The sequence below is a fragment of the Rattus norvegicus genome, chromosome 11 (genome assembly GCF_036323735.1).
Source record: "Rattus norvegicus strain BN/NHsdMcwi chromosome 11, GRCr8, whole genome shotgun sequence".
Classification (NCBI taxonomy): Eukaryota; Metazoa; Chordata; class Mammalia; order Rodentia; family Muridae; genus Rattus; species Rattus norvegicus.
In genome coordinates, this window is record NC_086029.1 from 24,931,950 (window position 1) to 24,958,779 (window position 26,830).

Genomic DNA, 26,830 nt, shown 5'->3' on the forward strand with positions numbered 1-26,830 from the left:
TTTGTGTCTCATTTCAAATCTCCTCAAATTTTTGTTTACTTCCTGTGAAGTTCCCATTCTGACCTTCTGGAACTAATATTTTTGAGTAAAGTCAGTTAGAGTAGCCCATTATATTAAGATGAGATTAATGTGATTATAATTACTACTGAAAGATAAATGTTCCACTATATAACTGTCTTATAGTTGGAAACCAATTTAATACCAAAAGAAAAAATAAAATAAAACAATCTTTTTGTGTCCAGTTCCACGTAATCAATGTGGTCACAGTGATTCTAAGGATAACGTAATATTATATACCTCTTAAGAATAACAAGCAATTCCTAACAACAAGAATTTGGTGTACCAAGGACTGTTTAAATTTAATCACTTTTCAATCTTTACAGAAGTTCTCTGGTGAACTTTTCATTAATCCCTGTTTATGCTGCTCCAATGTATAAGCCCAAAGACAGAAGCAGACTAAGCAACTTGACCAAAGTCATGGTCAGTGTAAGTGGTAGAACTGAGGTTTTCACCCACGCGATGATGACACTCTGTCTTCCTTGTTCTTAAAAATGGTTCTGTTCAGATGTAATCTACTCTAATTCAAATCAACATACATAGGACTGTATCAGTGACTTGAGATGAGCACTTTTCATTGTAAGCATAACGATTACTTTGTACTGAGGTGACAGTTCAGTGCGCAAGTTGCTTCCCTAGAAAGCAAAAGGCCAGGTCTAGTAGCATTTCTAAAGCTTGGGGGCGGATCCCTGGAGCCCCCAGGCCAGCCTTCCTAACCACATCTGTAAGGTCAAGTTACAGGCCAGTGAGTTGGAAAGCCATCTTACAAAACAAATGAAAGTGTAGAACTTACTGAGGACAGACACTTGCCTTTGTCCTCTGTTCTCATCCCTAAGATACACATGCATCCCACACTCCTGGCCACCTGTGAATATAGACAGACAGACTGACAGGTAGACAGGCAGGCAGACATAAATGACCATAGCCTTGCTTGAGGTTTTAAAACATATTAAAATCCAATGACCAATTATTTTTGAAAACTCCTTTAAATAATTTTTCACAAGGATTTCAAGGCTCCTTCATTCCATCACCCATCATACAATATCTCCTGTTTCTCTGTTTCCTCTACTGCACACAAAAGCTCTCTTGGAAGCTGTGGCTGACTATGGGGAAGAACCAGGTAAAAGAAAAAGCTATGACGTAGTAAGTACATGCTATGACCACAGCAAGTAGACTCTGACTCCATAAGAATCTTTATGTTGAACATGGTAGCCAGGGCCATACGTAGAGTGTTTAAAGAAGGGCAGTACAATGTTCTTGCCTACTCCCTCAGTCCTGTGAGGTCTCAGTGAGTGCGGGCACTGTATGGTCATGCACAGTGCCTATCAAGACGTTAACATGAACTGTTTAAATCAATAATGTGGGCAACCAAGGAAAAAAATACCTTTTAATCAAAGGCCAAAAATAGTTCCCAGATAATAATAGTGCTTTCACCAACACAGCAGAACTTAGGCCAGAGACAAAAGTAATATTAAGAGCCTCAACTAGGACTAGAGCATAAGACAAGCTTGTTAGAGAGTAAATTTCCAAAAGCTTTAAAGTGGGGTCCTTCATATAGATTTTCTTCTCAGCACATATTCACAGGCATGTGCCAATGGCTTCTTTTCCTTGGACTTTGCCTCATTGTGCTGAGGAATGACTAAAGCATAGGGTGTCCAGTGAAGTGAGGTACTGTTGCAATAAGTAATTTTTAGTACAGGCTTAGGACCCTACCCAGCCTTACTTTGTTTCCTTTCACTGATATTGTTACTACGGACACATGGTGAATGTGTAGTAGCATTCAGCATGGAACTGAAATTCACCTTCCCCAATCTTGCTTGGTCATCTGAGAAATCAACATCTGTATTCTTGTTAAATGCTGCAGTTTTCCTCCCAGGGAATTACTCACATGAGCTGCTTGGGATGTAATTGGTCAAGGTCTGTGTTCATCTGGGTAATTTAGTGGAAAACCTACTATTAAGCGGGCCGTAATTTCATGCGATGGTTTCCCCAGATAATCACCTTTGTTTTGTGATGGATACAAATTGGCCATTTATCCCAAGGAATATGTACAAATAATGCATTCCTTCAACATATGTGACACCCGTTATCAGAAGTTTATAATTTACTGAGAATTAGATTCCACAAAAAATTGAAGAACTCCACTTCTTTAAATTGTAAGTAAAATGTAAGTTGTATGAAGTTTCTAAAAGACTCATTTAATTTTTATTAAAAAGTGTCTTGACAAATATTTTTGTTTTAATGAAGAATAAATCTTTGAAAGGGGTTCTCTGTGAAATTCTTGCCGAGAGAATCATAATGCATGCAAACATTGAAGACTGTGGGAATGTTTAAATGAGCAAATGATTTTAGGTTGTCACAGTTATGGCCAGGTGTAGCATTGGTGCCCAACTAATGGACCAGGGCATGGACAACTGCCAGTGCCTACACCGGGGAATCGGGTGCACCTTGTCTTGTTCCTGACTCTTACAATGGTCGCTGTTATTCCTAGGGAAAAGTCTCACATTTGCAAATGACCACTAACTGAGCATGCCTCCCAGAATGGCTTGAAAAACCTAAAGGACATTATCTTATTCCTTGAAACTTTGCTATTGCATTCCTTATTGTGGAAGAAGTACTGTCTGGCCTAAGGTATCCAGACAGGAACAGAACACAGAAGCTTACAGGGGACAAGTAGAGGCAGGATCCTGCAATGTCAAAGCCATCCTGGGAGCAACACTGGCAAACATGTAGCGAAGACAACAATGTGTCTGCAGGTACTCTGTGCCAGAGACAGTTTGGGAAGGGGAAGAGAGAGACACAATTAAAGAGGACTAATCCGTGTTATGTGTAGAGCAAACCATTTCATGTCTTTTTCTTCCTTTTCTATCCAAAGCCATCAATCAAAAAGTATAGGCTATTAATATTTGAGGTAACATTTAACCAGTTTATTCTAGAAACATATGGTACTCAAAAGAAAAATCTGAAATGATTCACAGTGTTGATTTTCTTATAACTTTCAAATAAAAGGTTTAGCCAAATTTAACTTGTAAGTACTTTTTTCAAGAAAGAGCTGTTTTGTGAGTATAGAACAATGTACCCACTCTATGATATTACTCAGATACAATGAACAAGAAGAACATTGCTTTCATTGTTGTTGTTTTTATTAAATTGATGTGAGTATACCCCGATTTTCAGGCATCTATAATGGTAGGCTTTCTACCCACTGAAACTCACATGACTCTGGTGAGAATTGCTGAGAATATATCCCCAGTTGTAAAACCAGTCCATAGCATGCCAAGTGTTAGATTTCAAAATACACCTGCTAGACACAAGCACTGATTATTAAATATTAATGATCAGTTTTATTTGGAAATTCTTGTAGAGTTCTATGAAGCTGTCCTTTGGAAATATCTGATATAATCTACAATTCTTGTTTTGAAGGTCCCAGAACTCTTCTGGTGAAACCAGATTTGCTAGCATGTAGGCCTAGGGATTCCTAAAAATAATAAGCAAGTGACCTAATACTTCTTGGACACCAGTCATACAATACTGAAAACTCTTCAGTTTTTGAGCCAAAACCCAGTCACTACTGCAGATGCCAAGAAGTGCTTGCTAACAGGAGCCTGATATAGCCATCTCCTGAGAGGTTCAACCAGAGCCTGACAAATACAGAGGTGGATGCTTGCAGACAACCATTGGACTGAGCATGGGGTCCCCAATGGAGGAGTTAAAGAAAGGATTGAAGGAGCTGAAGGGGTTTGTAACCCCATAAGGAGAACAGCCAACCAGACCCTACCAGAGCTCCCAGGGACTAAACCACCAACCAAAGAGTACATGGAGGGACCCATGGCTCCAACCACATATGTAGCATAGGATGGTCTTGTTGGGCATCAATGGAAGAAGCCCTTGGTCCTGTGAAGACTTGTTTCTCCAGTGTAGAATAATGCCAGGGCGTTGAGGTGGGAATGGATGGGCGAGAGTGGGAACATTTTCATGGAAGCAGGGGGAGGGGTATGGGAGAGGAGGGAACCAGGAAAGGGGATAACATTTGAAATGTAAATACATAAGCTATCCAATAAAAATATTCTCAACAATAAAAGAACTTCTGAAGGAATCACGGAAAGAAAAAGAAAGAAAGAAAGAAAGAAAGAAAGAAAGAAAGAAAGAAAGAAAGAAAAGAGAGAAAGAGAGAGAGAGAAAGGGGATTCAGTGCTCAACGTAAACCTAAATATAGAATACTGGATTTTCACATCCTAATTTTCACAAAAACTAATTGCATAGACTTGTTAACCATCTTGTGCCAGATTTATTATTTATTTATTTATTTATTTATTTATTTATTTATTTATTTTTGTATGTCAGTTAAAAATTTGTCTCAAGTATTTTATTGCTTTGTCTTTGAGCATATATTTATGCCTGTATAATACTCCTTTGCAATACAGCTACTTCACTAACAAGGCAAGATTTTGATTTTTAGGAAGTTTGAAATTAAAAATCCTGAGCCTACACAGGTTCGCCCAAATCTTCATGTAGACACACATGAACTAGGACTAGAAGGGGGTGATAAACTGTACCCCAGAAGAGAGATCCCAGTGAATACTATTTTTATTTATCGCGCTTCAGGGGAAATTGCCACTACTGATTTCGTGGCTGCCTGTCAATCCCAGGTGCCGAGCCCTTCCTTCCTGCGGAAGGGCCAGACTTGATCTTGCATGCCGTTTTCCTTTGTTCAAGATCATTTTGAAAGGATACATTTTAAACAAAAATTACCTCAACTAGGAAGTGGTGAAGAGGTTAGGGAAATTTATTCAAGCACGCACTTTAATCAAAGAGGTATTTGTTAGAAGTGAGGCTCCAAATATACTTGGCCAAGTCATATAAATAGTAACTTTTTACCCCCTTTGAGCTCTAGCCCAAGGCTTTAGAAATGACTTATGAATGTAAATAAATACAAATCAATAGGAGTCCTGTTTTTATTATTTCTCGGGGAATTTCTTGGACAATCTGAGAGCAACTTGATGCAAGTTCAGCAGATGGTTAACTTTAACCTTGATCCTGAGCCAGCAAGATTGGCTTGCTTTCTATCAGCAAGGGATGTAAATTTACTCGGACACATTTTAATTGGCATTTATGCAACTTGAACACACAGATGCCGGGCTCATTGAGAAATCCTGGGTACCATCTGCTTAGCCAGCTTTGCCCTCTGTGATAGAGTAAGCCACTCCCATGTATCTTAAACATTCAGCTCACATTTTGAATGGCCTCCCCATTAGTATGCTACTGGGGTTCTATTAGTCCTTACTACAGTAATCAAAGAGCACGGTTTTCTTATTCTGTATTAGATAATTTCCTCACTCTTTCCCTGTATAAAAATCATAGTGAATTATCTTTTTCTGTTGACGATAATTTCTTAAGAAAAAAAGCGATTTTATTGTTATATACAGAATTGAAAAGCTTGATAAAAATCAAGTTTTCTGCTACTAGTAAAATTTGCAATCTGTTTAGGATAAAATTTAAATGACATTTTATAGCCTTGTGAAGTCTGAATTGCGTAGGCACCAGTCTTTGAGCACTAGCCTGCTGTTTGGTCCACAGATAATTTTAAGCTAGTTGACTAAGTCTCGGAAAGCATTCGAGTCTCCGTAAGACATAGGTAGACACCAGGAAAGTCAGCTCACGGTCTGTATAAGTAGATCCTGAAGGGATGTCTGTGTCTCATGGCAGGTCAGGGGAGGCTCTATTGAAACGTGAGCTATACTTTTTGTGGGGTTTTTTCTGATGCTGGAGAGGGAACTCAAGCTCCTCGTAGCTCCTGCGAGCACACGGCCATGCTCTGTGTCCCAGCAACCAATTGCGGAGAACAGTCACAAGCGTAAGCTGCAGATCTTTCAGATTTTCAAAGCGAACATTTGAGAAAAATATCTGAAACCTAATTAAAGATGTAATCCGGTTGCCTAACATGAGGCCTTGGGTCCAATCCCTGTGTCACATAAACCAGATGTGAGGCCACACGTCTGAGCCACATACAGAGTTTGAGGCCAGTCTGATGGAGGCGCCCACTCTCAAAAATCAAACTGTGCACGGATCCTCTGGGGCGCCTCAGTTCAAACTCACATTCTGGCTATACCTTCCCCATACAGTCTTTCATGTTAAAAAAAAAAAAAGTCACATAACCGTCAAATTAACTTTGCAGCTTTTCTTTTCCAAGTAAGTAGTCAGTTCTACAAGAGCTGTCATTTTTAAAGCTGTCGTGATGACAGAAGGAGCCATTATTTGATCATCACAGGCCTCCTATCTCTGTGACAGGTAGAGATTATGATGACATTGTCTTCGACGGGAATTCACGAGCCTGAGAGCTAAATTCCTAGCTGAAAAGATATGCAAAAAGGAATGTAAGCTAGCAGATATGGAGGCAAGGGGACGTGGCTCTTAGGGGATGGTTTAGCTCATTTCCTATTGCGATTACTGCCTCCTACTGTACTCTACCTCAGTAGATTAATATAATTGCTTCTAAGTATTAACTGAGGCTGAACTGATGGTGAAGGCTACGGTGTAAGCCATCCTTCCTCGGTGAACCACCTTGATCATGCCTGCCACGGGCTTTTCCATGAGGTGCCTCCCTCACACTTTTCAAACATTTCTCAATGATTTCTTCATCCATTTTAGATTGTAAATATTTTAGTTAGCTTTGGAATCTGTTCAAGTTGTCACTGACCAAAGATAATCGAATTAGAGGTCAATGAACCTCCCTAAAGTATTTCAGTTAATTCTAGCATTAAACCCATGCTTTTAATTTCTGAAACGTGGTTTATCTATCTGTAAAATGGATATTTGGACTAAAGACAGCTATGCACATTAAAGCACTTTTCTACTGAAACCTTCTAGGATTCATGATGACAAATATAGAAAATAAGATCACAAGTTGTAGATGTATTTATTGATGTTTTACCTCACCTTTGAACTTTTACACTTTAGAATGCATCTCTCTGTCCTTCTGTTAATTAAACTATGGTGTGTCTTGTAATGAAAAGAAAAATGCTACGGATCCAGGGATGCGGCTGAGTGGATAACTGTGCTCGATGCCAAGCAAGAAACCACAATCCAATCCCCAGAACCCACATGATAAAAAGAAAGAACCCAATGTTGTCAATTGATCTATGACATCTACAAGTGTGTCAGGGCACACTCATGTGCATTCTCTCTCTCTCTCTCTCTCTCTCTCTCTGTCACACACACACACACACACACACACACACACACACACACACACACACGTGTACGTTTTTTTTGGGGGGGTTCTTTTTTTCGGAGCTGGGGACCGAACCCAGGGCCTTGTGCTTCCTAGGTAAGCGCTCTACCACTGAGCTAAATCCCCAGTCCCCACACGTGTACGTTTGAAACAGACCATCAAATTGTTTTTTAAACTTTTTCAACTGTTAAAGTGAGTCATCACTTCTTTGAGAACTGTCACTCTCGAACATTTATACATTTATACATTTATGTAAAAGTTATCTTGCCTAAAAAAGGCCCAATTATCTATCGAAAAACCACACTACAGCTCCCATTGTCTTCTAAATGGAATAACACCTTTGAAGACATAACAGCACCTCTTCCACGTCTCCTCTGTGAAATTTTTACTTTGCAGAGTAGCCTTATCCCATGAGAGGGCTCGAGTTCTCCATGGGGATTTAAATTTTCTTACATATAGACTGCCTGACTTTAAGGCTAGGGTTAGGGGTGAAGCACACAGTCGAAAATGCCATGGGTCTAGGTGAAGTTAGCTGAATTGTTCTTGTGGCATGAATGTAGTTTCCTAATAAGCAGAATCGAAGATGGGGACTGTGATTTATGTTTTCTTACAATAAGAGCTTGAATGTTTGTTACAGGATTAAGATAAACAATGAGTAACTAATAATAAATGGTGAGGTGTCTGTGTTAGGAGGAAGATAAATTTCATGTTACATCTTGTTCTGCACATGTATTATGGAGGCTGGTGGTGAAGTACCTTACATACAGCTAGATAAAATACAGGAATAGATCTACTCCAGGATTGAATATAGTCTTCAAGGCCAAGATGTGATAAGATGAAGAGAAATACAGATGGTGAAGGGCCACATGCCTTAAATGATTCAGTTGGTAGGAGTATTCAAGGATTCAAATGTTCAAGCAGCCTGTCAGTGAAGAAGCCTTCTAAAGCTGCTGGTTCATTTACAAACCATTAGAGAAACCAGCAGAGGCCTACATAGTCATTTAGGATTTCTTACATCTCTGATTTTGTCTAAAGTGCTAGTTAGCTGTTAATACTCTGTGTCAGCAGCCTGTGGGGTCCGAGGGACTGCTTAAATTGTCAGTCTTCCCAGCAGCCTGCCATTATCCCTGTCAGTGACAGCAATGTGCTTTTATGTAACAGCCATCTAGGTGACACCACCATGGTCTTAGAGCCTTCCAATCGTTTATATGATTTGTGGTAATATACGTGTATGCCTTGTGTGTCCTTGGTCATCTGCCGAAGTGCTCGGCTAGGATGCTCTCTCCAGTCCTGGGATCTGGAGTGTGAAAATATTGGTAGAGGTCTTCAGTTTCCAATTCATGATGCTTTGATATGCCCTTGTTTTAATTTTATCAGCAACATTTTAGCATTGCAAAGTTCAGGATGTTTAAAGTAAATGTGATATCAAGTTAATAGGATGCTTCTCTTAAAAAGCAGAAATGGTGCCATGTATAGAATTTTAAAGAACCCGCAGAAGGTACGTGGTTAGAAGGGACCATGAAAATGTCTATTTCAAAAATGTTCATCTTTTCATCATAAAAATTTATCATCACCAATTTTTATTTTTCAAGATGTAATTTACTTACTATATATACAGTGTTCTGCCTGCATGTATGCCTGCAGGCCTGAAGAGGTCACCAGTTCTCATTAAAGGTGGTTGTGAGTCACCATGTGGTTGCTGGAAATTGAACTCAGGTCGTCTGGAAGAACAGTCAGTGCTCTTAACCTCTGAGCCATCCCTCCAGCCCTCCATTTTTCTTATATGAAGTAGGTCACTAGCTTTTATTATTTGGGAAATTTAAAAGGACTTCATGGTTCAAATACACATGAACCAGATAATGATACTTTTCTATGACCTGTGAATGCAAAATAACATGCACATTTGAGAAATGCTAGAATCTTATTTGTTTGGAGCCATTGTTGTGTTACTGTGTCTGTGTCCTTCATCGCTCTTCTGGATATCCACATGATCTTCTCTTTAATTACAGTGTAGTGAACACTAGTCTACAGGCACAGATAACAAACTGAAATGTAATTGAAGTGGGAGCAGCAATGTGGTTATAATTTTATTATTTCCTGGCTTTTGGTATTTGGGTCAAAAGGCATTCTGTATTTTAACCATGCCTTTAAAAGAAAAACAAAAACACAAACAGCAAACACAGTCGTTCATATGGCTTTACTTTTTACTCATCATTAAGACCATGGAATTTCTCCATGTGGCTATAAGCCAGGATTATTGAGTCTTCATCAATAATCATTATCAAATAAAATAGTGATATATTTATATATTCACCCATTTCTTCATTTTTTCTTCATTTATTCACTTAGTTTGGTTTTTCAAGCTAGGGTTTCCTTTGAAAATCAGGGCATTCATTTAGTTTCCTAAGAGATCTATTAAAGGGTCAAGAAAACCTAGTTAGATGAAGAGAAATTATTTTATAATTACTTTACCAGATCAATACTTTGCTGCGTCATTATTATTTAATAATAGAATGTAGAAATTATAGGATAGAACAATAGAAATTGTCATAGTTCAGAAAAAAACTCTCATGATTCTATTGGTATTTATTTTTGAGGTAGTTGGGCTTGTACAGTTCAGTTTACATCATGGAGGGAGATACATCAAATTAACTTTAATATCATCTTTACTTCAGAAATCTTCAAGTGTTCAAAGTGAAAATGTGGCCATAGAAAGCCGTAACATTGTTTTTAGAATTGAAACCTAGTGAATATTTCAAATATGGTGTTAACAATATGTTTCCTTTTCTAATTATTAACAATTACTCTAAGAAAATTAGATACAATCAAAAAGCCAATTTACATTTTCTAATAGTTAATAAGGCAATCTCTAAAAATATTATTTTTCATTTTTATTGTCTGTGCAAGATTTGCTAATGTTGAAAGGGAACTTATTACATTTGTGTCAACAAAGCAAACGAACTACTCATAAAACACTTGTATCAACACATTGAAATTAGAGACAAACTTTTATGATAATCAAACATTATTGACTAGTGTCCAATAGTACAGAACTGTCTCTCAATGCTTAGAAAATCAAAGGCTTTGTCTTTAATTGTCACGAAAGTCACAGCTGCTACTTGAAAACTAAAACCATCTCCATTTGTTAAATTTACAAAAGATGTTGCCACCCCAACTGGGGTGTGCCAAAGGGGAGATTGATCCACAATGATCCCCCAGAAGAGTGGGCCTCAGAGTTTCCTTTGTATTGTCTCTGCACCTCAAGTTGCTAATGGTTTTATAGTTCTTTGCATGGCTCATAGAATAGTTTGAAAAGCCTGGTCTGTTAACCTGGTCTCGTGAACATTTGTTCTTCCACTCTCCAAAGAGGCACAGGGCACCTTTATCTCTTCGGCTTAGTCCCTGTTTGCCACATTCCGGTTTCCTTGATTGATCCTGTAAGACTGTTTGATTTAAAGACCCGTGGCAGATAATTCTATTTAGCAAACTCAATAAAGGTATTAACAGTCCACCAGGGTTGTTTTTCCTTTGAATTTTGTGATTAGGACTATAACTCCTAGAAATAGCAGCTTAAACTTGTGAAATCTCACCAGATTTTGTTGTGAGAAGATAATTGTTACTCATTTGTGAGATTCTGATCTGGTCAGGCTTTGTGCTTGTGGTTTCTGTTGTGCTGGGGGAGGGGGGTGCCAGGAGAGCATGTGACTAGAATAGAGGGAGGGGAGAGATGTTTGAGCACTGGTCCACGTCTCGGCCCCACAGATTTTAAACGTGGTTTCTAAGTTCCAGGTTGTTAGTTTCTTCTGTGTTGTTCGTGTGGCTCTCTGAGAATGTCTGTGCTGTGAAATTATTTCTTGTGTCATGACTTCTGCGTTTCCATGTCTTCCACCCTGTAACAAAATTGTTTATACTTCTAGATCTTTCTGTGATGCACTTTTGGAGGTGACCAAAGTTTGTGGGCAGCAAGCATAGGGCAAGTTCCACAGTTTCTTGGTCTTCCAGAAAACTGATTGAGGAGGACCGATCAAGCGATTGATCCTTTCTGTATACACACATAGTGCAGGGGAATAATAGCAGATGGGAACACAGAACAGGACAACAAGATGAGAAAGATAAAAGGGTAAAATTTACAAATTAAAGAGATTATATATGTATAGTGTGTCCACCAGGAATGTTGGTGTCAGGGACACACACACATAACAACCTCCAAAGATGTCCAAATGCCTTGTATAACATGGTTCGGCATTTGCATATAACATACACATTCCTGCATTGTACTTAACATCTTATCTTGATTGCTCCTGATACCTACTGTAATGCAAAGTAAATTGTTTATATTTTGTTGTTTGGCAATAACATGAAAAGTGTTATCATATTAGGTACAGATTCCAAAATATAAATTTCAAAATTAAATTTGGGGGTGGGGAGGGACTGTGGGAAAGGAGGGACCCAGAGAGGGGGCAGCAGTCAGGATGTAAAGTGAATGAAGGAATGAATGAATGAATGAATGAACAAGTAAATTTAAATTTTAGTACAATTTAGAAATAGTTTTACTCTGTAGTTGGTCAAATATTTGGATGTAAACCCAGAGATACAAAAGGACAAGTCCATAGCTAAATTCTAGGGTGAATCATGAATCACAGTGTTTTAGTTGACTTGTTTGAAAGGATCATGGAACTCCAGAGGGTTGGGGTAGTGTGTGTGTGTGTGTGTGTGTGTGTGTGTGTGTGTGTGTGTGTGTGTCACTCGGTGTTGGTGAGAGCATCTGCTCAGAGTGTTCAGGTCCCTACAGGTGTCTTACTCTTTGCGTCAGGGTCTCTCTCTGACCCTGGAGCTCACTGGCTCGCTGGTTGCTGCCTGTTTCTGTTTCCACAGTGCTGGGGTAACAGATATACACAGCTATACTCACCGGCTTTTGACTGAGTACTGGGGATCAGAACTTAAGTCCTCGTTCTTGCCTGGCAAACCCTCTTCAGACTGGCCACTTCTTTAGCCCTAGCTTCGTTTATTAATTTATTTTAATTTAGTGCCTACATTACAGACCATGGAGGACAACTTTGAGCAGGTTTTTGTCTATGGGTTTTTTTTTTCTTCCTCTCTTTTACTTTTTGGGAGCCATGTTTTTGATTTGTCCATTTGTTGAATTTGAATCCATCCTTGGTGAAGTTCTAGGTTTGAGATATTTTAATATTTGTCTTTATCACATAACTGAGGTAACTACCAAACTAGTTTATCTAAGGCTTAGGGAGCATCAAGAAGTCCATGTGCCAAGCTTTCCAAGAAGAGGAACATCATGAGTGTCTTTTGTCAAGCACTGGGATAGCCATTTATCTTCCTTTGCCCATATTTTGGGCTCCACGTGCAGCTAGATTCTTTTTTTTTTTTTTTTTTTTTTTTGCTTCTTTTTTCGGAGCTGGGGATCGAACCCAGGGCCTTGCGCTTCCTAGGCAAGCGCTCTACCACTGAGCTAAATCCCCAACCCGTGCAGCTAGATTCTTAAGGCATCCAGATGCAGTCGGAACTCTTTCTGTGTGAGGCAGGAGTCTTCAAGACCATGGCACAGTGTGCTGTCACTGCTGGACAAGCTGAGCAGAACTCCAAGGCATACACTGACCTCCTGATTGTTCACTACATGTGATTGGCCTTCAGAAAGCTCCCCTAACACTGAGCTTCCGGTAAGGAGTAGTCGTGAATTATACATTTTGCAGCTTGAAATCCCCCTGGATTGTAGATGTTTAATTTCCAAGCTGTGATTACAAAAAAAGACAAAAAATAAATAAATAAATTCCTTCAGTCAATATTCAAGAATGGCTCACAACTTGAGGGGTTTTGACACAATTATGTATTTATTATCATCTTTGATATTTTTCTTTTGCATCTAATACTTCCTAAGGCTGACTAAGCTCCACCTTACACAATGTTGCGTCATTGATAAAGCTAGCATCATTAAGGTGATTTATAAAATGATGTTTTTCAGCTAATTTAATCTTTTGTACCTTTAGTCAGAGCTTGTTAGTGTGTTTGCAGCTCTCAGCAAAAGGAAATAAAAAAGAAAAAAGAAACCAAGGTCTTAAACCCTGTCAGCCAGAGAGCAGGAGGCTGAATGCTCTCAAGGGACCTGCAGTGTTAGGAAAAGCAGCGTTCAGAGCTGCACAATTGCACACTTGTTATGGACCTTGGAGATTGAAAGCCCTGTTAGGTGCTCACCATTATTATTCTGAAGCCTTGGACAGCCTGTGAGAGGGGAAGATCCAAGGAACAAACAGATCTGAGAGTTGTTATGCTCGGAAACGGTAATAGTGATTTAGGGCAGATTGTCACCAATTAAAGACCTTTTTGTTTCAACGATGTGTCCCTCTGTGCTTTTTAGACGTGGGTTTTTCTATCATTGAAGATATTCCTTTGTGTTTTGGGAGACGTGTTATAATTGGCAACCTTAATTATGTTGCACAGAGATACACTGGTGAAGGCTTTGGTGGTGTTGTTTTTAATCCAATTGCTGTTTTCTCTGGTGCTTCACAATTGCTAGGGTGGTTTTAACAAGATCATTTTAAACTGTGAGGGGTTGTCTCCCTTGAGACTGTAACCATTGCTAGGCACTCCCCACCCCTACTCACTAGAAACATTTGAAATCTGTTAACAGTTCTCCTAGATTTCAGGCGTAAACTATGTGTATATTTTTCTTCCTTCCTTCCTCTCTTCCTTCCTTCTTTTCTTCCTTTCTTCCTTCATTCCTTTGTTTTTTTTTCATTTGATTGCCATTGTTTCCCATCAAATATTCTAGTTGGAAAACATGGACTTTTCCAGCAGTTTCTAAAACGTGTAAGCCTTTTAAGAGAGAGCATGGAAAGAGTTATTGCTAGGGTCTAATGTTGTACATGTCTAGTGACTCATAAAAAAAATCCTTCAGCCCTTTACTACCTCACGTTGTATCCTTGTTTGTGAAGTGGGGTGGGAGTAGAGGCTAGCTAGTTCACGCTTAGCTTGCATGACTTCCTGAGTAGACAAGCACTAGTTGTGTAGAATTACATAGAGGTGTTAATCTGAAGGAGCAGGAAAAGTACCTCTCCATATAATGTTTTAACCTGACAGTACTTCCTGGGCTGAATATATTTTGAAATGACACAGAAGTAGAGTTTGCCAACCAACAAGGGGACAGTCTCAGCTCTAGACAGTTCCTAGAGGGCCAGTCAAGATTATTGCTAAATAATTCAATTTGTGGTTACTAAGAAAACCCTCCAATTTGTTGTAGTACATACTGGGTACCTGCTGTGTTACTGTCTGAGAGCTACAGAAAATTAACTTTCTGTAAATCATATCAGCTCTTGATGATCAAAACCCAACCAACTAGTTTACTGAGACCACTCAGTGCGTCATTACTCGCAAAGTACCTTGAATAGGTGAACACTTGCTGTGTGTGTCATGTAGGTATGATGCCTGTGCCACTTTAATTGTCTTTCAGTAGTGACCCTCAAGTACTTTTTTAGGTCAGAAAAAGTATATGATATGCCTCAAGTTACATTAAAATCAACCATTGTACAAATCATAACATAATTTAGCTGATTAGGGGACATTACCACTTAGTTACTGGGATTTGAAATATTGTAATACAGTCCTGGTGAGTAAAACTCGATCTTGTGCTGTAAGGAACAGAGTGTGAAACCACAATAGTTTAATCAGTGAGATGGATTTATCTTACCCCATGCTCTTTCTTTAACAACCAAATGCATTTTCTGTATTCTTGTTCTTCCCCATGGGAGAATTTACCTTGGCGTTGTCTGAATACTCACCTATATGTTTTAAAGGGCATGTTCAGTTACACAAGAAGTGTGGGCATCGTTTTTGATCACTTCCACCCCTCATGAAGTTTCACCATTACCTACAAATGCATCTCCAAATTTGCCCCGCCCCTTGCTCTGAACCTACTAGTACCACAAGAACACAGCCACTGCCCTTTCCCCTAGTTAATGCAACAGCCTTTTAATTGTTTTATCCCTTCCCATTTGTATTTTCATCTCATGGCCATTCACAGAGCAGCCAGAGCAAACATCTCAATATGATAGATATGCTACAAACTACTCTATGGGTCTCTGTGGTCTTTCTGAGACACCGAATGGAAGGTAGCTCCTTATGTAGGCTACTGTGCACTTACCACAACTGCTCCAACTTTCTTGACAAACTCATGTCATATTGCTATCAACTTGGCTCACTGCATGGGGGCTAAGTCTCTTAGAATTCCCTTACAGTGCCAGGTTTCCTCTGCCACATAGATTACTTCCTCTTCTGGCAGTGTACTTGCTTAAGCTAATCCATACTTATTTTTCAGGCTTCAGCTCACATCTTCCTTCCTCAGAGCCCCTTTTCTGCCCTTACAACTTCTGTTTGTTATAAATTTTCCAGACGGGCTCCTTCCTCCCTTGTATCCCAATAATAATATATATGCAATGTATTACATAATATAATGTGCACAATAATATGTAGTATTAATTGAATATCTGTACACATAACTATATGTGTATTCATTTATAATACTATACAGTTAATAACTGTTTCTTTATCATGATATAAGCCCCATAGCATTCACTTAAACATTGCCTCTCGACCTTTCTTTATGACAGAGCACCATGAGAGTAGGACTCCTGCAGGTCGCTGTCTCCATTTCATACCTAACAGGCAGTGCACACATAGTGCGCTGTAAACCTTGACTGATGCTTACTGTATCCTCCCCACTGTTCGGAGTAGTGATAGGGAAGAGATTGTTCTCGTGAAGTTGAGTTTCAGCTAGAGGCAGGCAGTCAATGCCGAGGAATTCTCTTTTGCTTAAGGATTCTTTGCTGCAGGATACTAAATGTAAAGTTGGATTTTATGAGAGAAAGAAAGAATGCCTGCCTGTCTTGCTCTAATCAGGGTCCCCTAGCTCAGATATCCCCATTTCGTCTGTGTTGTTTTAACCCTGCCAGGGTATCCCTGAGTTTGACTTTCACTCTGGCACTTGGACACCCTAGTCAATGGCATTCTTTGTCCTCTCTCTGCATTTGTACTGGCAGCTGAGAAGTTTGGCAGTTCCTCACACAGTGACTTAATAGCAATACTTCTTTGTACATGTAATGCCCCATAAAAACGGCAAGTCCTGTATAAACATTAAATAATTAGTTTTCATAATAGTCCTATCGAGAGAGAGCGTAACATTCCATTTTGTGTGGGAATAACTGAGTCATTGTAAGTCTGCTTATCGCAGTCGCAAGGTCCTACAAGAAGCACTCATAATTCTGAAATGCTCCACTTCCGTTTTCTACATCCTGTGTGTCACAGACCAATACATTTCTGCCTCATAAGTGAGGCATTCTTTAGTAGTAAATTAATTTCACTCACACTTTACATTCAAGCGTGTAAGACGCACGCACATCAGTAAGTTACTGGCATTTCTAACAGAGAGGACATGAGTTATCCACTTGGCTTTCCTCCTTCAATATTACGTATTTCTATGTTACCCCAGACTTCCTAATCTGCTGGGGCTTAGCTATTGAAAAGTCTGTTCTTATGAATGTCCACTTTTCTCTGGAATGCGTGACAGATGTTCACGTTGACCTAGCATTCCAAACCAACCTATCATTTGATGCCATGAATTGGTGCCATTGTAATAAGGGCTGGGCCGGTGGTATCCTAAGGCAGGAGGTATCACGATGCTGTCCAGGCTTCTGATAAATGGACTGGAGATCACAAGTAAGTGCAGTCTGAAAGTTGATTGTTGCCCAACATACAAAATGTCTTAGCTTTTTTTTTTTTCTTTCCTGCTGCACCATAATGGTGAGGGAAAATGGCCAAGAACAGCCTGGCCCCAGTACAGCCCAGCCGAAGCCAACGTCCTGAGCATTCACGTGTGTTAGCTTAGCTGCTCTGCTGTGTCTCTTACGTAAAAGAACAGATTCGCACGCGCCCCTTTTATTCTGGTAATAGAATCTCTTCCTTTTGGCCGTGATTCGCTCCTAACTTCCCTGAGACTGACTGATATGTGGCATCTTTCAGCACCAGATGACTGTAGGACTGCATAATTATTTAAATAAAACCTATAATTCTCTCACAGGGTGGACATTCGGCAGCTTCTGAAATCTCAGAATCTCCAGCCTTTGAGAAATGAGTGCTTCTTCAGCGTATGACCCCCGAGGCTTATCCAAAGCAAAGTGTGTCATTCTAAAATAAAGTGGCACGCATGAAAACCACGTGTAGAAGATGACTTAGTTACGGAAGAATACCCATAGATAGATTCCATGTCGACATTAGAGAGGGAACGAATCTTAGAGACAACTTCTATAAATTCAAAGCTCTGCACAGATCTGATGTTGGAAAGTAACGTTTTAGGAAAGAATGTCCTTGATGTCACAAGGTGGGGACTTAAAAGAGCCTCACTGGATGGAGTATTGTCTCACTCCCTGTCGTTTTCGTTTTCATACTTAATGTCGCATCTTCTTGTACATGTTGACTGTTTAAAGTTGACATTTGATCATTTACTTAAGAATAGTTAGAGGTATTTAAATCTTTTTGTCCTCTAAGTATCGCTTCCCAACCAAAAGGTGGGAAAACAAAAGAGTTTAGATATCCCTGTGCCTTCCTGTACAGATCCCAAAGTATATCTGTTCATTCAAAATGACCTGCAGGAAATCCAATTCAGTTTCTATTTCTGACTAGGATTTTGGTAGGGGGAGAGTTGCTGTGTGTGTGCGTGTGTGCGTGTGTGCATGTGTGTGTGTGTGTGTGTGTGTGTGTGTGTGTGTGTGTTGTGTTCATTTGTGAGAAGATGCATGTGGTGAGTGCCTATGCTTCTGAAAGCCAAAGGACACGCCCAGTGTCATTCTTTATGAGCCATTCAGGAATCTGCCTATTTCTACAAGCCAATGGGATTATAAACATATACCTCTACATGTTTTTCTGTGGGAAATGGGGATCAATCTCATGGCTCCAGGCTTTTACAGTAAGCATATTATTAAGTGGGCCACCTCCCAGCCCAAAGACTGTTTCATGATATATATCTTATTCTTATCTTGTATTAGAAAAATGGAAGAGCTTTATAGCATATTTACCAGGCACAACATTTATAATAAGGACACATATCTTATACCAAAGAATTAATTTCGAAATTAAATAACAATTCTTAGTGCAAATTGACATTTAGATAGAGAGCAAGATGTATTGTAATGGTAAGTCATTTTATACACTACTCCAAGTTTGCAGAGTGTTTGACGATTTTGAGGAAATAGAGTACTTAATTAAACATAGGCATGTATTACTAAGCAGCTAGAAGTTTGTCACTAAGTCCATATTTTCTGACTTGTTTTCTTGTCCCGTACCCTCCACGTGTCTCTTCAATCCCCGTAGACAGGATTTTCTACTTGCCCATAGGTTCATTGGTATGATTCCCTTTTGTGGAGAAAAATAGATCCCTCACTGTATGCTACCTTCTTTTGTTTCCCCTGAGATACCAGTTCTAATTAAAATGCTTATGTTTAATTAAAATGCTTACTATTGTACAGCCTGTTCACTTGGGTTCTGGTTGAAATAAACTGTCGATGAGAAGTAACACATCATATGTATTCTGGATAATGAATTCTGATTCTCAATGTGCTGTTCAAAATGGGAAGAGGTCCCTTCCAAACATAGCAGAATCTAAGGAGAGAGTGTTAAGAGGCTAGCCATATGACTGTCAGGAGGGAAATTTCTCAGTGAACTTCTGTTCCATTGGAAGGAAGCCGAAATATTAGTTACATTATGGTACTTAAGTGTTTAGAATTGAAAATAGTGTTAAAACAAGACAGATAGACAAGCCACTCGGTGGCGAATTTTCTTTTGTGGCTGGAGTGCTGACTGAAGCTTGGCCTTGATTCTTTAAACATTTCCCTTTTGTGTAATGAAGATAGTAATCTCACTTTTTTCTGAGTTTGTTATGAGGATTATATAAGCTGATAGTGAGCAATGGGCACTTATTAAGCTCCTGTGTTGCTAAGATTACCACTGTAGTACATTTATCCTTGACTTGGTGACATGTTTCTCTCCCCTGAGGAGTCCTAAGTTTTTAGGTTCTTATTTTAAATTTTGATTTCATTAGATTAATTTTATTATGAAATGGGTGTTTTGCCTGCATGTATGTCTGCATACCACATGCATAACTGGCGCTTTAGAGGCCAAAAGGGCCAGAAGATGGCTTTGGATCCCTGATACTAGGTTTACCAGTGGTTGTGAGTCTTTGTGTGGGTAATGGGAACACTAACTCAGGTCCTCCCCAATCCCAAACAATTTCTGTCCCTCTCTTTTCTCTTTGTTTCCTCCCCCTCACCCGTCTGGGTTGTTCATTCGTGGAGGTCAGAGGACAACCAGTGCCAGTTGCTTCTCTCTTTTCACCATCTATGTTCCAGAGACAGAACTCAGGTCGTCAGGCATGTCCACAAGCAGCTTAACTGCCCAGCCATTTCACCAACCCATAAGCCATTAATTTCTAAGACAAGAACTTCGGAGGGCACATTGTCAGGTTCCTAACAGCACTTAGGGTTATGGTTTATGAAGTTGAAGGCCTGTAGTTCATAGTTGTATAGTATGTGGTCAGGGAATACTGAGACTCTGAGATGTCCTTCAAATTACCAGGACAGGGAAGTCCTGAGAACTGGTGTGAAGACATATGTAACCATTTATAGGCGTGTGTACTTGTGGGAAAGACAAAGGGAGATTTATGTTTTACAGGACAGGGATGAGATAGATAGTTTTTTGTTTTATTTTTTAAGGAAAAAACAAAACCAAGGGTAACACTTTAGATGTTGGGATTCTCCTTCCTTGTCCTATCAGACCTAATGGGTTTCATTCGCTCCTCATAATGGGAAGGATTGGATATAGCCGACCTGCGTGTCCTAAAATAATTATCCTTTCTTCCAATTTAAAGGTTGGTGTAGTTTTCCGGAAGAGCGTTCTGCAAATCCTGACCCTCCCATGCACATGGACTTGGTTTCTTTGCTTTTTCTTTTAGCTTCTCCATATTATGTGGATATGATTCAGGCGTATCATTGGTGTGATTGTTTTGTTTTGTTTTGGTTTTTTTTTTCAGAAAATACTGGCAGTTATTTTGTTCACTGCTTATAATTAATACAAAGGTGTCTCAGTGAGTAAAGACACCTATGAGACCGAGCCTGACAACCTGGGTTTAATCTTTGGAACCCATGTGTAGGATAGATGATCCTGACTCTCCCATGTTGCCTCAGACCCTCATCTGTGTGTCATAGAATATGTGAACCCACATACGTGCACATACATAAAATGAAATGTGATGAAAAGTTTTAGCTAAAACTCGTCTAATGTTATCCAGGAACAGAAATAATTATAAGCTTCATTTTGCTTTAAATGAGTTATTAGAGTTAACCTCTTTCAAAAACACAAACTTCAGGGGATTGACTGATGCTATGCCTTCTTTTGTTTAGCAAAGTGAGAGACATGGGATACTTGTGAACTAAATGTGCATCAGTCAACAGACAAGAAGAGCCATGGCCTTAACACAACAGAAGATTTGACCTAAACAGCACTTTCTTTTTCTTTTTTAATATTGATTGATTGATTGATTGATTGATTGGTCAGTTGGTGGTATTGATGCTGTGTCTTTACACATATCAGCTTAGGGCATCAGATCCCATTACAGATGATCGTGAGCCACCATGTGGGTGCTGGGAATTGAACTCGGGATCTCTTGAACAGCAGTCAGTGCTCTTAACCACTGAACCCATTTCTCCAGCCCTGATCAGCCATTTCTTAATTAATGCCTGCTGGACGTGTGAATGTTGTTTATTCGTTTCAAATTCATATCATAATTTAATTTGAAAATTGAGTTATTGTTTTAAAATCTTATAGTAATCATACATAGCAGTTACCTGGGATAAATGGAGAAAATGATAATTTTTAAAAAGATCCATGACTTGTAATTCCTGAGGATTTTAGGTAATTTTCTACTAAGATGCTGCCAGTCATTTGAACTTAATTTTTTAATTACTTACATATGGACACCGAATTTTCTAATTGAACAACTTAATTAAAATAATGTCATTTAATAATATGACAAGTATAGGTAAAATATTATTTTATTGAAGAAAAAGTCTTAAATTCATACTTTTATGAAACATTGCCTATAGCCATAAGCATTTCTGGACTTTTATACTTAACAGCTGCAAAAATAATTACATGAGCATTATCTAAGCAGTAATCTTTAATGGACTATGCTTTATTAGTTTTCTATTATACACTGCAAAAGTAGACCAAATCATACGATACACGGAAGGTACAGCTGAGTAATGTTAAACTTCTGATATTTCCATAAGACACTGTACTATTTGTCGGCTCAGTGGAGATATGATCCTAATTTATAAATAAGATAAAGTATGATCAAGATTGTTTTAGTCTGCCGCTTAGAAAAATCATAAAGCATATTTGCTTTCATTTGAAAGGTATTTTCTTTTGGGTGTTTTAGGGGTCTTAAAGCATTTCAGGGGTGTTGTCCCTGATTAGTAACATGATCCAGTATGGGAGTTTGCTTCCTGTTAAGGCCAGTTAATTTCTATAAACTTTACGTTTTGTTTATTTTACATTCTTAACGCCTAATAACAACATAGCTTAGAAATGGTGAGAGCCTTCAAGCTCTTGTTTATTTTTATAACGAGATGAAGACATCTCACTTCAACAAAATGCACTTTGTATCGGTGCTATTTTAAGATTACGGGATATAAAAGTGACCATTGCAACAGCTGGGGCCAGCTAGTTTCCTTCCCTCTCAATATTCTTTCTGAAGATAGGAAGACCTTGTTTCAGGATGCAGGACAAAAGCCCCGTTCGGCATGGGTACTGGTTTTCCCAGTTACGTGGATATGGTTAGCACAAACAAAGGGAAGGAAAGGAGGGAAAAGGGGTGCAGTCCGTTTATAAACTCCTGGGAGGCAGTTAGTTTATTCGAGGCTAGGAGAGCAAACTTTAAAGTTGATTCTATTTTGACCATGGTTTACGCACAAATTTTCAGTATCCGAACTCTTCTTCGTCCATTAAAGCATTTTTCAAAGCCACGGGGGTGAAAATGTATCCAGTGCAATGCACAACTGCAGTTCTAAAGTTCTGTTTGGTCCTTTTCTTCTTTTTTAAGATAAACACTGTTCACTCCAGATTTATGTGCTTAACTTATAAATAAACATCTGAAGTGTTCTCTTAATTTACTTTACAAAGATGGTTCCCGTCGTAGTCCACACAGGATGGAGGAAAATAAGCGTGGGAAACTTAACCATTTATTGGACTTTGTGATGATGTGTATGTCATCTTCTGTGCTCTGTAATCTAAACTGTAGGGTATAAATAATGAACGTAATATTACCGAGTAAAGAACATGCTTGTGAGTTAAGGCTTGCTGCTGGGATGCCATTCAGATCTCCTAATATTGAGGACCATTTCCCTGTATGAACTTGTTTTAGAACACATTATTTAATTTTCCCAAATTTTCCCTACAGTCACTAGGTAAATAATGCCTTTTATACAGCATGCTAATAGTGTATTACCGTCCAGTTGAGATGACATGAATAGATTGTTTACTCCTTTAAAATTTAGGGTTTTCAGCAGAAAGAAGATTAATAGTCTATTTTGTTCTAAATAGGTGTATGGATTCAGTAAAATACCGCCTAATAAAAATAACTTTGGACATAAATTCTGATGTTGTTAATTATAACCTGTGTATTTTAACTCCTTCCTATCCACTGACAATTAAAAAAATACAACAATACTGATTTTTTTAAGTCATTGGCTAATGTGTGTCTGTCAAGTTTTCATAGTGACTATGTTTAAATTATAGGGATTATACAGTTTTCTATAAATCTGAGTATCTATGAAATCATTTAAATAGATGCTTTGAAATAGCTTCATCCGTATATTCAGTTTGTGTATGTAATTGTTATAATAGGTAGAAAGCAATGTCCTGAAGATTTCTGTAAGTAATGGATTCAGTTACAGTTGGTGTATGGAAGAGAGAAATAGACATGGCGGGCAGAAATTCCTGCAATTCAGATCAAACACTAACTGTGAGGGCGAAAAGCAACAGAGCGCACATGCTTGTTGGCCTGTGAAGAACAAGAAGTAATCCCTTCTGAGTATGCTCACGGGACAAGGAACTTTTCTAAACGACAAATACTGGTAATAGATAGGAGTTCTTTAAGCTACCCCGAGATAGCTATTAGCAGAAGTATATGCTAATTCCTGTCACTGTCACTGAAGCTCAGAGATAAGGACTGCATGTTTCACTATTGAGCATGATGATTTAATCTTGTCCTTACAGTACTACGGGATGACTTCAGACAAAACCCTTCAGATGTTATGGTGGCGGTGGGCGAGCCTGCAGTAATGGAATGCCAGCCTCCTCGGGGCCACCCAGAGCCCACCATCTCCTGGAAAAAGGATGGCTCACCCCTGGATGATAAAGACGAGCGAATCACTGTAAGTACTGAGTCCGGTGGCTGGGAACAGCTGCAGGGTAGCTGTGAGAACCACAAGCAAAAAGAGGGCATGGAAATCAGTTCTCAGAGATTAAAGCCTTGCATCGACCCTCCGGTTCAGTTCTTGGTTAAAAAAGACGTGAAAGCAAGTGATGAGAATGTCTTTAGAAGTTCGTAAAGGACAGGAAATCGATTGCCAAATCTAAAGTGGAAGAGTTCATACTTCTATATATACTTAATAATTATGATTACTTGAAGCTTAGACCATTTCCATGTATTTCCAGTTAATATTACTACAAAATTCATTTACATAAGATACTCCCAGGTCTCCTGGGTTCCTTCAAGGGTTTGCTGTAGCCTGCACTTCTTTTCAACTTGCTTTTCTCATCTGTGTAGTTTAGTGTTGCTTCTGAAAAGTAGGATCTCTTGATTACATCAATTATAGCCATGCTTCAATACAAAATGAAATGCCACGATCACAGAGTAGATTTTAAATCTGTTTTAAGTAGAGAATATGGGATGCATCATCTTTTTGCCAGCCACAATTCCACGTTCTTTTCCCACCTATTTGTCAGAAAAGTGTTGCCTGAACACCTTAGCCCAACATGCGCCTCGCTTCTATGGTTGCATGGCTCTGTGATGGTGTGGTACGCCCCCTTCTGATTTCCTTTGCTCCACATATGTTGATTCTTCCGTTGTTGATTGCTTGACACAAGACAACGTCTATGTACAGAAAAGACTACTGCCCATTTATTAATGAAGCTATAACACATATCATCACACGCATCTAAGAAATGTGCATAGTCTAGTCTTGGTCAACCAGTTAACCAAGCAGCATGATGACGTAGCAGTGGGAGTAGAACAGGACCAGCTAGAGCCATGATTAGGGAAGGAAATAAAATGTGTGGGGTTTTGTTTGTTCTGTTGTTTTTGTTGGTTTGTTCGTTTTCTTTTTTTCTCAGCACCCATCTGACTTCAAATGAGCATCTCAGAATTGTTTGTAAGTCTGGAAACTGGAATAAGATAATTCAGCTTTATCACCTTTTTTTTTTGGTTGTGAGTCTAGCCTTTAATGGCTGAGCCATTTCTCCAGTCCTTTATCACCTTTTAAGAAGCATTCAGTTCGCAAACAAGTGAAAACTCTGTGTGACAAGTTGTCTTGAGCCAATGAAACCAAGAGCATAGCGGAATAGATACTGAGAATAAACCTTTTTCTGCTTAGTGGTAACTGATCCTTTGGGTTCTGTGTACCATCAACATAACAATATTTTACCCTTAGATGATACTCCAGATCACATTAGTGTATACTCTCTATAGTTCCCATCCCCCTGCCTTATTAATTCAGATGCACGCAAGTGTTATTATCGTTGACTTTCTCAAGTGTCTGCTGAACAGCTATTGGTATTTAATAGACATTAAAGTCAAAATTCTCAACACCTACAATGCAACACTAGGTAAACTGTGGCGACCACCCTGAACAAAATCAGCTACATAATTATTATGTAGTTTTCAAAGTGTACAATATTGTTTAAAAAATAAATAGAGGGAGGTAGAGAAGGATTGATTAGAGATTGCACTAGAGCATAATGTTAAAAGGGCGATCAGAGAATGTCTCAATAAAAATATGGGGAGAAGCGAGTAGGGAAATGTGCAGATGATCAGGAAAAGTGTATTTTGATCGGACAAAGCAGTTGCTTCTAGACCCTAAGTTTGTCAACAGCTGACATTTTCACTAAGGAGTAAGGGAAGAGTCAGAGTGGATTGACAGGAGCGAGTAAAGAAGAGTGTCATAGACTGTACTGTCTGGAAACAGCCAACAGCCCAGTTCGTAATACCTTACAGATAACGCAACCATTGTATGGAATCAGCATTTGGGCTCCTTCGTGGGTTCCTTTCTCTATCACTCTTCTCCCTCTATTCCACCTTTTGAACCCTTCAACACTAGGTGGCAGAGGGGGGCTAGCGGGGAAATGGGACACTGATTTCATTAGACTACCTCCTGTTGATTAGGGGAACCAAATTCCATGGGGCACGGTTTGATCTTCAGTCGGTTTATCCACTGCCTTCCTCTTTACGAATGGCCACTTGATAAACCCCAACACCAGCAACCACCAGCACCACCAGCAGGAGGGTCAGCAAAGGCTACACCCATCTCTAGGCTCTAGCATTTATAAAACCTTTCAAGAGTCCCCAGAATTCATACGCTTGCTGAAACTATGTACAACCGGCAAAATCACTTCCCTGCTAGAGCATGAGGTAAATCATAGTCAGCTGTTGTGGGCAACCTAAAACAGCCCTAAATCCTATACCTGGGATTATAACAAAAGCATATTCCTATAACTTTTCTGTCTTAACAACACCAAAATTGTCACTACGGTTTTATATTGTCCTCTAGGTAAGTTGGTCATTATGAGATTAGAAGTTATGAATGGTGGCCTTCTCAAAAGTAGGTATACTAATGAGGAGTTCTTAAAGTTATCCAGACATGAGATAAATGGTGTATTGAACCAGTCCATTAGGAGGAGAGGTAGAAGAAAGAAATTAGATCCTGAGTATATTGTAAATTAGTACCCCCCCAAAATTTTCAACCATGTTGGATACAGTGCATAAGAAGTGGAGAGTCAAGGGATACCTTTATGGGTTGGCCTGAAAAAGTCAGGCTATGTGGATGTCATTAACTACAGTGCATTGAATGTAGACGATTGGGGTGTGGAACATATCAGGAGCTGAGGTTTAGACATGGTAATTTCCAAATGCTCATAAACTATCTAAGTTTATATGAAATAAGCAGTTGGGTATATGAGTCAGAAATTCAGACTTGAGGTTGAGGCTGGAGAATAAATTAAGTTGTTGTAAGCATACAAGAACTCATTTCGATGCAGTCCTCCCCTCCCTTTGAGCAGATGAAAGACTAATCCTGGCTTCTCAGGCAGATCTATTTGACTGTTTTGGCTTCATGTATTTCGAGTGAAAGCTACCATTATTAAATCCCAGTATTTGAGTGAGCCTTGGCTCCACCATTCCTTTACCACCAGACAATCTCTCAATCAGTC

General features: G+C 39.1%; 1 protein-coding gene across 19 annotated transcripts in view; it reads left to right on the forward strand.

The window, feature by feature from the left end:
* Robo1 (roundabout guidance receptor 1) overlaps positions 1–26,830 on the forward strand; it is a 1,040,826-nt gene that overhangs the window by 864,081 nt on the left and 149,915 nt on the right. For all 19 annotated transcript variants that reach the window (XM_063270751.1, XM_063270753.1, XM_063270742.1 and 16 more), the window contains one exon: positions 23,621–23,778. In XM_063270751.1, coding sequence (XP_063126821.1) covers positions 23,621–23,778 — 158 coding nt within the window. The remainder of the gene's footprint in view (positions 1–23,620; positions 23,779–26,830) is intronic.